Genomic DNA, 13,266 nt, shown 5'->3' with positions numbered 1-13,266 from the left:
TATGAATGATTTTCTTTCTTTGCTCTGTAGCAGCATAATTGCAGTGGATGATCTCGCTAGTCAGATGTGTGCATCTGCCAACGGCCAACTCCGCACACGTCTAGTCAAAAAACATTTCTAGAGCAAAAAAATGGAAACCGCACCGGTTTAATGTGCGATTGCGAACCGCTGCCACCGCTTCGAACCGAGCTAGTGAACGATGTGTGCGCGCTATAAAAATAGTTCCTTCACGCTAAAATTAGTGTCATCTGCGATCTGACTACTAAAACTAAACTGTAGGATCGATACGGACCGCGCTATACTGGTGCCACCTCGTGCAAGTCAGTGTCTGATGGTTCGTAATATAAACGTCACTAATTCAACACGATTGCAGGGCTGGCTGTGAAGTCAATATTTTTTCGTTGAACGTCCGGCATACTGGCCAGCATATGGGTGCGAACTGTGCAGAGCAGCACGAGTCAGTAAACATGTTCCCAGACCATTTCTCCAAGTCGCAACCAGAGCGAGGCAGTGTGTTCGGGATTTGAAAGAAATTAAACAAATGTCATTTTTCCTCCCCTCGGTGGATAATTATGACGAACGAAGAGGAGCAGAAACAGGGATTTTTAAATACATGGAAGATGATTTATCACGTAATGGACGACGGCAACGTTCTGCTTGCGAACAGCAGAGTGTTGCCAAAATCTGATGATTCAGGGCTTGTTGATGGTGCATGCTAATTCTTTACTAGCAAGTGTAAGTGTGAAGAATCTTTTATTTATTCACTTTCGTGGTACATTAGGTACGAACAGAATATCTCTGCGAATAAAAAGAAAGAGAGAGATAAGCGAAACATTTGATGCGATGAAATAAAATTCGATCTCTTGAAATATCATTTGCACACATAAGAAAAAGACTTTTGTTATTATATTTAACTTAAATTATTTTCCACATTATTTATCATTAATTTTATAATTCTTCTGTTTAATTTAACAATGTTGATGCATGCGTATGCCAACTTATTACTTTGATTACAATTTGACTTCTATTATCTTTGGTTCAACGTGTGTGTACTATTTACATATTGCCGATATACAATTCGTTATAAATTAATTCGAAATAAATGAAATATTCCTAAGCTCGTTTCAAGTGCCAATAAGTTATGACATGACAAAATAAACTAAAGGGCAAACAATGTTTAGAACAAGTTCGAAACAAATCCATATTATGCACACTGTCATATTGTTGAGTCTATTTGTAATTACATAAAACATTTCATTATCAACTACGTGGTGTGCAGAAGTTACATCTGGCATATTATTTGATATAGATACAAGTAAAAAAGCCCTCTGAGTATGAACTTTACTGTCATCCATTTTCGATTGTCCATATTTTAAGCCACTGGATATTGAAGTTTGAATGGAATTCTAATAATAAGTAAGTAATAAATCGAGCGCTTATACAGTAAGCGTAATTAAGCGCTAACTATTCATTTATGCAGCATGCATCCGACTTGCAGATAAAAACAAAAACATAATTTAATAAAATTGTAGTTATATGGACATTTTTGCTACGAATAGTCGACTAACACCTTCACGAGACACAGAGAACTGTACTGTTCCTCCGGTAAGATGCATTTATGCCATAGATTGAGTGTCAAAACAGTGATTAAATTAAACTCAATAGGTTATGATGGTGGTACATAGTAAATAAGCAAATAAATATTTCTACATCTGGCTGCCAAGGATTCCAAGGATCTAGGAACGAATGCCAGACATAACAATTATAGCAATTTAACACGATTTTTAGTTCAAAAATCGGCAAGACCCTGCAATGAAATTTTCATTTCTGATCGTAGAAATGTTCCTATAAACATTAGAAACGTTCTAAGCCTTCAATAAACTTCCGTTTAAATGAATCTTGATAGCCGATGTTACACAGACAGATGTAGCGCAGAAGAGTTTTGGCACCGATAATAATTAAACAAATCTAAAAGTAACACACCTTCAGTTGTTACAGGGAGCATACAATTTCAATGTGATGCAAACCAATGACACAGCCTATCATTTATGAATCAAGAATAAGTCAACTACGGTAAGTCAACGTATTTGTTACATAAAATACATTAGGTACGAGGTAATAAAAATATACAAACTAAATATAATATTAGTTCCTATTTTCCTCCAGTTTCCTAAGAAACAGCGAATCTGCTTACAGAAACCCATGAAGCCGTCCGCAGGAATCATTTCGTGGCTACAGTCTTTACAGTTTTTACTGACTAAAGCTTGTGTGTATGAAAAACCTGTTGTAATATTACCTAGCAAGTTATAATAACAGAAATAATTGGTATAGATGGTATATGTTCTGGAAAACCCTTCTAGTCACCGCGCTATGTCTTATGTTTCAAGTCTGGCGTGCTAACTTCACGCCATTCCATTGGACACTTCTAGGGTTCATGAGAGCCTGCCAGTAACCGAAGGCGATTTATTGTTGGCGTTGTTAATACGCTCCTTGATAAGAATACTATCTTCCACCACATTTTAAAACCAGAGTTATCGCTCACCATTCGCTTTATGAGTATTAAGATGATTAAGATACATCTTAATCATTCAATCTACCGTTTACTATTTCTACATTAACGCGTAGAATGGGCTAGTAGAAGTACCTGGCTTCAAAAATTTCAAATCTACACAGAAACACTAACAGGAAAAGTCACGCAAACGCAACTTACGCTATCCTCATTTAAAGTGCCATCACTGTCAACGATGGACGGTTTTCCACATTCAAGGTCTTGTCACTTGCAATGAGTTGATATTCCTATTGTTATTTACGTAAATAAGGTTTTCATTTTCTCTTTAACGATACTCATTCGTAACTTTCACGTCTTATGTCATGTCTTGATGCTGCGTCACCCATTTTACAAACTTTTATCACCAAAAGTTATCAAACAAAGGGTGATTAACATGAAAATAACTGAAAAGCTTTTTTTCTTTGCGTAATGTCCTACTTAGCTTTATACCTTGTCGGGAGCAGTATAATAGTTAGCGGAAAAAAACTATTATTGTTGTTAAAAGTTGTCCTTAACTTCTCATGTGTACTGTGCCATTTTTTACTTCAGATATTATTAAAATATTTCTTTCAAATGGACATGTGTTGGTCCTGGTTTATATGACACGTTCTACTGAACTACATTTAGTACATAAGATTAGTATTACTTCTACTTCCTCTTCTTCTACTTCTTATTCTTCTTCTTCTTTTTGGCGTAACAACGTACTAGGAAATGTCTGCCATTTCTGGCTTACTACCACATACGAGGGAACGATCCGAATCAGGTTTTGTCTCGATTCTGTCTTGTGAGACCGTCGTCTCTACCAAATGCACCTCCGGGGTGCCCCGATGTATTAGATTAACTATTCACGTCCGATTAGTATTTATAATTAGTTTTTGCATTAGCTATGTATGGAACGGAAGGCAAACTATAATAAGAATATATCAAATACAAAATATCGGCTGATTTATCAGAACATTTTTTTTCGATCAGATTCGTTGACATATACGTTATTTGTATGCAACGGTTATTTTTTTAATTACACATGAGAGCGATGCAACCTTTTTTTTGATTTCTTGTCTATATGCTCTGTTTCTTTTGCATGTAAATAGTGTATGAACAGTATCGTATAACTATGTAATATGAAATACTTTTTAACCTCAATCGCTATTTTCCTTGTTCGTATGCTAAGAAGAAATTCATTTTCCTTTTTTACTGTACTCATTACCTCGTACCACAATATCCCTGACACCATTCATCAACAAAACAGGTTGTAGTGCAACGCATCAATTTTCGTTACTCTAGCCATTTATGTTTTTTTTCTTGCTTATAACAAACGAACAATCCCTGAACACCTATGATGAACGAGCTATTTTCACTGTGCTCCGGAATTGAAATTTCCACAGTAACGCTAATAGCCGCCAACGCTTTCGCGAGGCTTTTCGTTCAGTTCTACCGCTTGACGTAGAGGCAGAGCAACACCTCACAATCGTCAGCTGCGAACCGTGCTGTGGTCGTTCCATTTCAAACATCACACAATCTCAACCTGGTTGCTTATTTCCCGATGCTGCGCCTACGACTCCCCGGCCTACGTCATCTTTCCATTTACCACCCAAGTTCGTGCGATTTGGCGGCCCATATTCGGCAAGGAATGTCGAATGGTCGTATTTATAATCAGTGTTTGTTGTTCACTTTAACACATTTTTGTTACCGCCACCGAGGTTTGGTAGCATTTTTGTTCATATTACTTCTATCACGCTTCTTGCCAGCGTTCCTTCGTCACTGTATGACCGTGCCGTAACGTACTCGGTTGGCGCTAACGGCATCAAAAAACGGTTCACGATCCTTCGTGACAGCATTTACCCATCTTAAAACACACAATCTGTGTGCAAGCGAGATTTCCTTTCAATGATAATATGAAGAAAATTCTCTCTCCCTCATGGGTGTAAAGATCGTGGTCACGAAAAATGTGGTCAAGCAAAATGGGAAAATGGCATGCCAGATATTCTACTAGACACTATCACTGCGGACGATGGAATAGAAAATGAGATTTTCATTCAACATGAAGTAGAGTTGTTTCGTTTTACTTTTTCTATTTTCCAATCTACTGCGCAGATCCATTGGAAGAGTTATGCTCTATCATGTAGAAACCATTTGTTTAATCGGTTCAAATTTTTGTAAAAAGTTTAAACAAATGAACTACGATGTAAGTATAAATTTAAAATGTAATTATAAATGAGAAAGAATATTAAAAACGTTTTAACAAACGTTTTCCATAATCGTTTTACCAAAATGGGTACTTGTAGAGCCATCTAACGGCGACCATATCCCAAAGCTACCTACACAAGCTTTAATACCAAAATCCGTCGTTTGTTCAAAGTATAAAAATAGAAAATAGATCTACATTTCGGTTTGAATAATAGAAAAACAGCAGCATTTTATTGTATTTTTTCTTCATCCCATTTATCTTCATTTGTCTCGCAGCTTTACTCATTTCATCTAATCCACCAAACGCTACTAATGCAACTCATTTGTCTACATTTAGGCGCAAAATTCAGATGCGTTCTCCGATTCACCACCAATCATTTTAATTTCCGTTTTTTTTTTAATTTACTAATTGATGCACACTTGTAGCCATAAATCATATCAAATCATTTTATCAATCAATTTAATGGTTTTTAGTTTATTACTATTTTTTTCTATTATCACTAATATCGCATCACTAGCATCGAATCGTAAAATCGTTTATACTTCAAAGTTAGATAGTCTCCAAAAGATATATGATTTCCTTCTCTGCTCTTAATGTACTATGCAAATGAGGTAACTTTTTAAAAGAATACATTAAAATAAATTAAAAACACATGTTTAACATAATAAAAGAAACTTTTTTCAACCAATTTTTTAACCTTTTTGCTTAGATTTTGCACTTCATACTAACTCAGCTGTAAAATTTCCAAAAATTGCGTACATATCGGGGACTGCATGTAGTTGGTAATACAATGTGATATAAGAGGACAGATCTCGGTTTAAATCTGTTCTAAACCCGCTCACCCATTACTGACATAATAATCGTAACAATCAAAACCTCAGAAACATAATCTTTCCCATTGCATAGCTGAATTGCGTACCATAAACTGCGATAGCTCTACAAAGTCAGCATCAATACAAGATAATAGAAAAAAACGCTAGGTGCGATAATCGTAAGAATTTTGTTTCGTGTGATATTCATTCGTGTAGGGGGGTTTTCATCGAATCAATAAAATGTATGGTGTGCGATAAAATCGGGGTGATGTTTTCCATGTACGTCGCTGGGCAATATGAACCAACCGGTTGGAAAATGCTTCATGTATCAAGTATTTCGTGTATTGCATTTGGCTTGATGATTTACGATTTGTTTTCCGATAGATAAAAAAAACTCAGGGCGCAATGATTCTGATAAACCCTAGATTTATGTCCGACAGCATATTTGCTTATCAACGAAAGCCGCTTATATAAAAGGTGCCAGCAGGACCCTGAGCTATCGGTAAAAGTCTAAAAGCCCCACTAGTGCTCCATAAACCGTTCTCGTCTCGGGTAGTGCTGAAGAGTTAAGCGTTAGTTTTGAAAGATGATCATTCGAAAGTGTTTCCCACAGCCACTCGATCTGTATCGACGATCGCAGCAATAATGGTTAGTGTCGCGCAAGTGAAGCACAAACTATGGAACCTTCTTCACCAGCTATGTCACGATCCGAAGCGCCTGGTTCGTGGACTAGTGCTGTTCATCTGCAGCATTGTCGTTATGTATCAGCTGACAGATTGTTTCAAGAAGCTGTTCAATCCACCAATCTCAACCCACTCCCGGTTTGACCTAAACGACTCCATGCTCTATCCTGCCATTACCTTTTGTCGCGAACCTGCCTATAAGGCAGATGTCATGGCGAAGTACAACCTGGCGATGCATCCCAAGTACACTAGCTCATTCGATCGATTTCCCTTCAACGAGACCACGCTGGAGCAACTGTTCAGCGAGGCAACATACAATCACACCGAGTTTTTCATCCAGCACGGATTGAACGGTGGCACAAACAGTGTGTACAATTGCCTTTTGCAGCTGACCATCTTTCTGAGTATCCTCTGAGTTTTGTGACCTGCCCTTTTCCAATGTTGACAGATATAGAAGTGGTGGAAAGTTTACACTTGGATATGGGACGATGCTACACACTGAACCCGCTAACCACAACGAAACACTCTTGGAAGGAGGCTGGATACTCGATCATGTTGAGGCATGACACGAATATCTCGCAAGTAAGCGTTGGTGACACACCTCCCGGCTGGCACGTATTCATTCATGACAAAACTGAAGGATTTGCTGGTAAGTCAGTAAAATGGTTTTTAAATCGGCACAACAAGCTCAAGAGGTCTAGAGTTGCCATTTCTGGCTTTCTGTAACTTTATTTACACGTTGCTGGATAGTCAGCCCTGCGTATAGGGAATTGGTCCGGATGAGATTTTGGCCTGTTTCGTTCGTGTGAAGACTGGCGCCGCTACCATTATGTCACCGGACCGCCCCAGTAAAATGGTTGCTGCCTCAAAGATATAGCCCAAAGTCCCAATAAACTACAGTATTATAATTTCAAAGGTCAAATCTAATCTGAAGCCTATCTGATTTAGAATGAATTCTTTTATTAATAAGTACTTTTTGTATGTCCAAATATTCACACATTCAGAATGAGTTATTTTGTTAAAAGTAACTTTACTGTATCCAAAGTATTTACGTCTAGTCTTTTGCAACTTCAGTCTTTCAAATACATTCCGCACTCTATTCAATTTATTTTTTTTATATTTCATCAAACCATCAACTAAAATAACAATTTAAGTAGAAAACTAATGGTCACCCTGTAATGATATGCGTATTGCATACCTTTAGAGAACCGCATGCAATCTTCCGGTCGTGTGGAATATTTGTATCTGGAGGTCAACGAAGAAATGGAAATTCGTCTATCAACGCAGCACTTCTTTATGCTTGCGAGTTACGAAAATGAATGCGTAGAGTTTTCCAGCGTTAGCTCTACCAAGGTATGATACATATTACAGATAACATTTTACAACTGCAGCAACAAATGTTGTACTACTTATTGACCTTGCAGTGCGGCGAAGTTTGCCATTGGAACGCAGTGGTTACAGGAGTCGGATGTTCCGGACCGTGGATGCCGGGACTAGAGGCCCCCGAATGCAATAACTCCGAAAGCACGAAACAATTAATTAAACTCTATCGCAATCTGGAGGATCTAGATGGGACACAGTGCGGTTGCTTTCAACCCTGCACCACAACAATCTACACCGCTTCCGTGATGAATCGCAAACCCTTCCACATCAGTGTTCCAGCTGCACAGCTTTGGGTGTACTACACCTCCAAAATGGTCACTGTAGGTTCTAATCTCTCGTCACACTGTGATGAACTGTGTGGATATGTTTTATCTTGTGCCTGTTTTAGATTGTAGAAGAATTTCATGGCTATGACTTCAACCAATTCGTCTCGGACCTGGGAGGATCACTTGGATTTTTGCTCGGTTTGTCAGTTCTTGGGCTTATTGGATTGCTAGAGAAAATCGTGGAGCTGGTCTTCATTCGTCGATTGATAGCTGAAAAGCGTAAGAAACAAATGGCAAGCGAAGTAGTGAGCAACGATTCAATACAACCAACCAACCCCGATGATGGGCACCCTCCCAAGTTTGTAGACGATCCGAACCTGCCTGAAAAAGGACCACCTATAGACACTGCTCTGAAACAGTGAAGTTGCTCCTGAAATGTAACAAATGCGATTACTCTAACCTATTTCATGTTTTATAAGTGTAACATTGAAATATATTTACAACATAAACCCTTTCTTCACTGCAGTAATGATTTTTTCCAATTATATTAAGTATTGAAATAATATTATCTCCTGCGAAGAAAACACACGGGGTGTAACGTCGTGTGTTTCTGGAAGACTAAACCACCGAAAGAAGCTCCAATAGAAATACCTGTTCTGAACACTAAACACTCTTTAGCTTGAAATAAATTTGAACGACATTTTGTGTCTTCAACTTCACACAAAAGCTGATCTTCAATTATAGAAACATTTAATGAGATGCGTAAGTACTGCAGAACAACCTTGAATCATTGACGAATTTTGATAAGCTTTGATAATAGCCTTTCCTTCACATCTCTTCACAACTTGCATCATATCAACGGCGTCAAGTTGCTTGCCCCGTGGCCAGTATTGTTTTGTAAACATGGGGATTTCTCTATGGTTCGAATATGCTATGCATGGCAAGTGGCATGTGGGATATGTTTCCAACGCAATCGGGGTGACATATACATACAACGAAGCGCATCAATGTACGCTCGCTCGTGCGTAAAGTACACCCAGAGACGGAGAGCTTGACACAGAGTGTGTTGGCACCGGTACTCGCACCATAAGCTATACCTGACAGTCTGCCTTTATTCTGTTGGGCCCCCTATTTGGTACGCAACTTTGCATGAAACATTCCCAAATACAAACAGCATGCTTGTCCAGACTGTATTGCCGATTGGCGTCCTGGTCTTGGAGCAAATGGAGGAGAGCACAGATTCGGATTAAACAAAACCGAAACCCTCCGGATAGCATAACCCAGCGTGAGAACGATCAAACCCCATAGTATAGATAAAAAAGAGAGAAGCAAACATCGGCAAACATGCATATGTGTGCGATCGATCGTTCGCACCGTGGCGCTGTCGACAAACGCGACGATCCGGTTTGATGGGGTAGCTTTTTCTCAATGGAGGAGATCCGCCACCAAATACTTTCCATTCCAAGCGACGTCAATCGTTGTTTCGCAGTCGCCGAGCGCGGATCGCCACGTTTGTCGAACGCTGAACATCAACACGTGAATCTCGTGATCGTAGCACTGTGTTGTGGTGTAACTGCTGTGCTGTGCAGTGTAATTCTACCCTTCATTGTTGTGAGTATTCCCTGGTTCACTAGCGACAATGGGATTGAAGTTACTCGTGGACGCGTTTACATTTCACACCAAATCACCAAGAACATTGCAACGGTGTTTTCAATGGACGAATCAATGTACTCTGTCGTAGAGATCTTTGCATTTGCCCAGGTGTTAAGGGAGGGGGAGGCCCTCAATTTGCATGCACAATTTAATCGAACAACCTACCACACTCCGGCCGGAATGTGGAACATCGCTTTCCAAGAAAACGGCAAACAATGACCAGTGCCCAATGGGCCGCAAGTTTGAAGACCGCTGTACCGTTATATTACGTGTGCCATACCGGATGCTTGATGCAGACTTTTTGGCGAACAAATAATAGTACCCACGACGACCAGGCCATCACCATGCGTCTGCCGTACCGCCATAATTTTGGGAGGAAAATTAAGCTTCCACGCTCCATCGCCGCAACCGCAGCAAGTGGAGTTGGATGAGCAAGCTACATGCGGGTCCATCTCTGCGTCGGGAAGCAGAGGAGGAAACAGCAATTTGCCTGCACTGTCCGTAATAAGCTGCCCCGGCCACCAGCTTCGCTAAAGTAGAAAGTGAAATTTCTCGTACATTATGATGCACCCTGAGGGCGCGTTGGTGTTTAGTGTGCTAGCATCAACTACCGGCACTGTGATTTACACAATTGACCCGCGAAGTGTATGACAGTCTGCCGACTGTGTCCGAATATAAGCACAGTTTGCACCGTCCCAAACAAAACCCTTCGTGGCTGAGCTGATTTGCACCTTGTTAATACATTTGCTCCGGCCCTGCCATTAGGCTTCTGTGCCATCCCCAATTTGAAGAGGTCCGCTCGAGCAGGCAGCTCGAAAATATGCCTAGTCCATCTAAGCTAGCACCCCCCCCCCCCCCCCCCCCCCCCCCCCCTCATCATTGGGGTGCAGCGTAAATTTCGTAGCTAATACAATAATACCACCCATACATCTCCAAAAGGCCATCACTTCACGTGCTGGCTCCCCCTCCCCCCAACCGGTACGACCTTCCCCTGACAAGCGAAAAAACCTGTTTCTCCTGTTTGTCTAGATTTTGCCGCCATGTAGCGACGTGCCAGTCGTGTTTTTATTATGTTTCTTGTTTTTATTTTGCCCCTTTTCCGTCCTTATTTCTCATTCCCTTGCAAACACCACTCGTTCTTTCTCTGTTTGTTTACCATGTCCTAACACTGCTCGGATGCGTATCACAATGCGGGAGGATGTCCATTTTTAAACCATCCTTTTTGTACTTCTTGCAGCTTGATTCAACGAAGAATCAGCATCCTCTTCTCAGATGCATTTTCCGTGAGCCGCCGTTTCGTCTTCTGCACAAATCAAAGCCCATCATCAAAACTGTCTAGACATTTCGCTTCTGGAGATGATCTTGTTACGCTTCGTTTGTTTCCACGTCGAAATATTCTGTCTTATATAACTGCATCGTTCCTGGTGTCCTTGGTGCAGAATTCCAATCTTAGCCACAGCTTAGTCATTGGCCATACCGTCTCAGTCATGCCTAACATTACGCTAACATGAAAGTTGACGCAGGTAATTGGCTGCAGGCCCTGAGATCCGTGCCGTGCATTTTTGCCAATAGATTTCAAAGGTCTCGAAAAGACGAACCTATTCAAAATCGGAACGAAGGCACTGAAAGTAAATCTGCAAAATTGCATGTGTTGGTCACTATTCACGGAACAACGTTAATCTATGCCGCAGGTTTTCCATTCACCTCGAACGAAACCAATCACATATGCCCCGTCTAAAGTGGACGTCTTGCTTGAAAAGATATGTCCAAACTGCAAGTCATTTATACGAATATCGATCTCCTAAGCTTCAATCGTTCAACATCTACTATATATTTACAACATTAGCATCGAGCCACGTACGCAGGGGTTAGAAACGCTGTGGCTGTTCAATATCTGGTAGATGATAATGCATGATAATCTATCGGGCGGTTAATTTATCATTCAACTCCCTGGACTCAATCGATACTGTAATTGATAATCGAACGTTACCATTTTATGGAAATACTGTAGCCATCTTGAGTAAGGCGGAAAAGCTTTACGGAAAAGGCACTTCGGTTAGAAGTTATTTTGAAGACATTACCCGTATCTATGTAGCAATTAATCATTGACAAGGCACAATCGAAACGCCTGTATCGTAGGGCTTCCTTGAGACATATTCTTGTGTGACGTATATTTAATGGGCTTTTGCAATAAGTCGCCGCTTGGGAAAATCCTTGACTGCGGCAAATGGGAACGAAATCACCATGTGGTGAATTTCTCAAACCCACCGATGAATCATCTAAAGTAATTTAAACGCTTTAGTTTATTGGATACGGATGTTTTGATGGTACTAACATCGACTTCGTTTAATCGATATTACTGCCAACACTTCTTTAATGTACAACTTGAATAACTGTATATTTTTCTTGTCCAAGATATCTGTTTTTGACACCTAATCTAAATTAAGTAATAATATATGATCACAAATATATGAAATAACTGTAATAAATTATATGGTAGCGCGCGGGTCTTGGAGAGCATTTGTTTCAGAACAATGTTTTACTCTTCTTTTCATTGCAATATTATTAGGGACATAACCGAATAGATAATATTTGCTATATTAAACACCCTACTCAGCTCATGTCGAGAAAATTAAAAACGTACGCTTTTGTCTTCCATAAGCATAAAAAAGACACACAAATACCAGCCTTGCTGTACCAAACCCCCATCTAACACACCACAGTGGCTACTGACCACACCTGCAACCAGCTGAATGTACCACACAAACGCAGACATGTTTGAATTTAAATTTCGCGTCGTAAAACCAAGACTACACAGTTGAAAGTTGAGCTGGATGACGGAATGACCGTCGACAGACAAAAAAAAAATACTTCAACCTGTGAGAATCTTCAAGGTAAAGTTGCATCAACCAAAGAAAAAATGCAGTACAGAACTTACTTATTACTTATTACTTATTGTCAACTGAATTCTTCAAAACGCCATCGCAACGGCAAAGGTCTTGAAATGCCTACATCATGGGCAAATGCTTGAGCATTTTTTAAGCTATGACCAATATGCTCGGTGTTCAATACACGTACACGAATCACTGTATACTAGCGCACAAACCAACAAAAAAAAGCTCTCCGGTGGGAAACGACAACCACTGGCAGGCAAGAAGACCGGACGGCAAACACCGACAACGTCGGATAGGGGTGCCAACCCTTGGAAAGGCAGGCAAACACACTCGCGACTGGCTGTGGGAAGGGAGCTGACGAAAAAGCTGTTCACCTTACTGCGCAAGTTCTTTTAATTTTTGGTCACTATCGTTTTCTTCTTGTTTCCTCTCACTATCATCCAGGTTGGAAGCTTGCTGGCGAGAAAGGTGGACGTACCGACGGACCCGTACCCTACACAAACGTGCCTTTGCGCTGCCGAGGGCAACGTGCGAGCGGTAAAGAATGATACAACGTGCGTTGCAGAGTGAAGCAGAGAGAGTGAACCGGTGCGGTAAGCAACGCTCGCCGGGATGCTGAAGGTTGGCGTACTCGAGTGCGCTGTCTGACTGAGAGTAGTCGGCGGAGTGGTTTGCGCGGTTTACATTAGTACAATAGTAGTGGCTCTAACCGCGTACGGCAAAGGTATCGGTGGAAGCACGAAGTTGTCAGAGCGACACCACGACCAAAAGAGTTCTAGCTCGGTGTTGAATTATTCCGAACAGTACGCGTCATTCTGTGTTTCGATCGGCTCTCAATT

The 13,266-nt window shown here is 40.5% G+C and overlaps 1 protein-coding gene across 1 annotated transcript; it reads left to right on the top strand.

Moving 5' to 3' along the window:
* The first annotated feature begins 6,193 nt into the window (after positions 1 to 6,193).
* Positions 6,194 to 8,302, top strand: LOC128712584 (acid-sensing ion channel 2). The gene is made up of 5 exons (XM_053807476.1): positions 6,194 to 6,596; positions 6,680 to 6,880; positions 7,436 to 7,584; positions 7,656 to 7,934; positions 8,003 to 8,302. The coding sequence occupies exons 1-5, from the start codon at positions 6,194 to 6,196 to the stop codon at positions 8,300 to 8,302; spliced, it is 1,332 nt and encodes a 443-aa protein (XP_053663451.1).
* The last annotated feature ends 4,964 nt before the right edge of the window (positions 8,303 to 13,266 follow it).

This window comes from Anopheles marshallii, chromosome 3, assembly GCF_943734725.1.
Source record: "Anopheles marshallii chromosome 3, idAnoMarsDA_429_01, whole genome shotgun sequence".
Classification (NCBI taxonomy): domain Eukaryota; kingdom Metazoa; phylum Arthropoda; class Insecta; order Diptera; family Culicidae; genus Anopheles; species Anopheles marshallii.
The sequence above is the reverse complement of the archived record's forward strand: the minus strand, read 5'-3'. Positions and strand labels throughout refer to the sequence as shown.

Excerpts from the sequence above, each read along its gene's own strand:
- LOC128712584 (XM_053807476.1), top strand. The coding sequence starts at position 6,194 with ATGGTTAGTGTCGCGCAAGTGAAGCACAAACTATGGAACCTTCTTCAC. Across the intron at positions 6,597-6,679 it reads ATTGAACGGTGGCACAAACA|ATATAGAAGTGGTGGAAAGT; the intron begins GTGTGTACAATT and ends CAATGTTGACAG. Across the intron at positions 7,935-8,002 it reads ACACCTCCAAAATGGTCACT|ATTGTAGAAGAATTTCATGG; the intron begins GTAGGTTCTAAT and ends TGCCTGTTTTAG.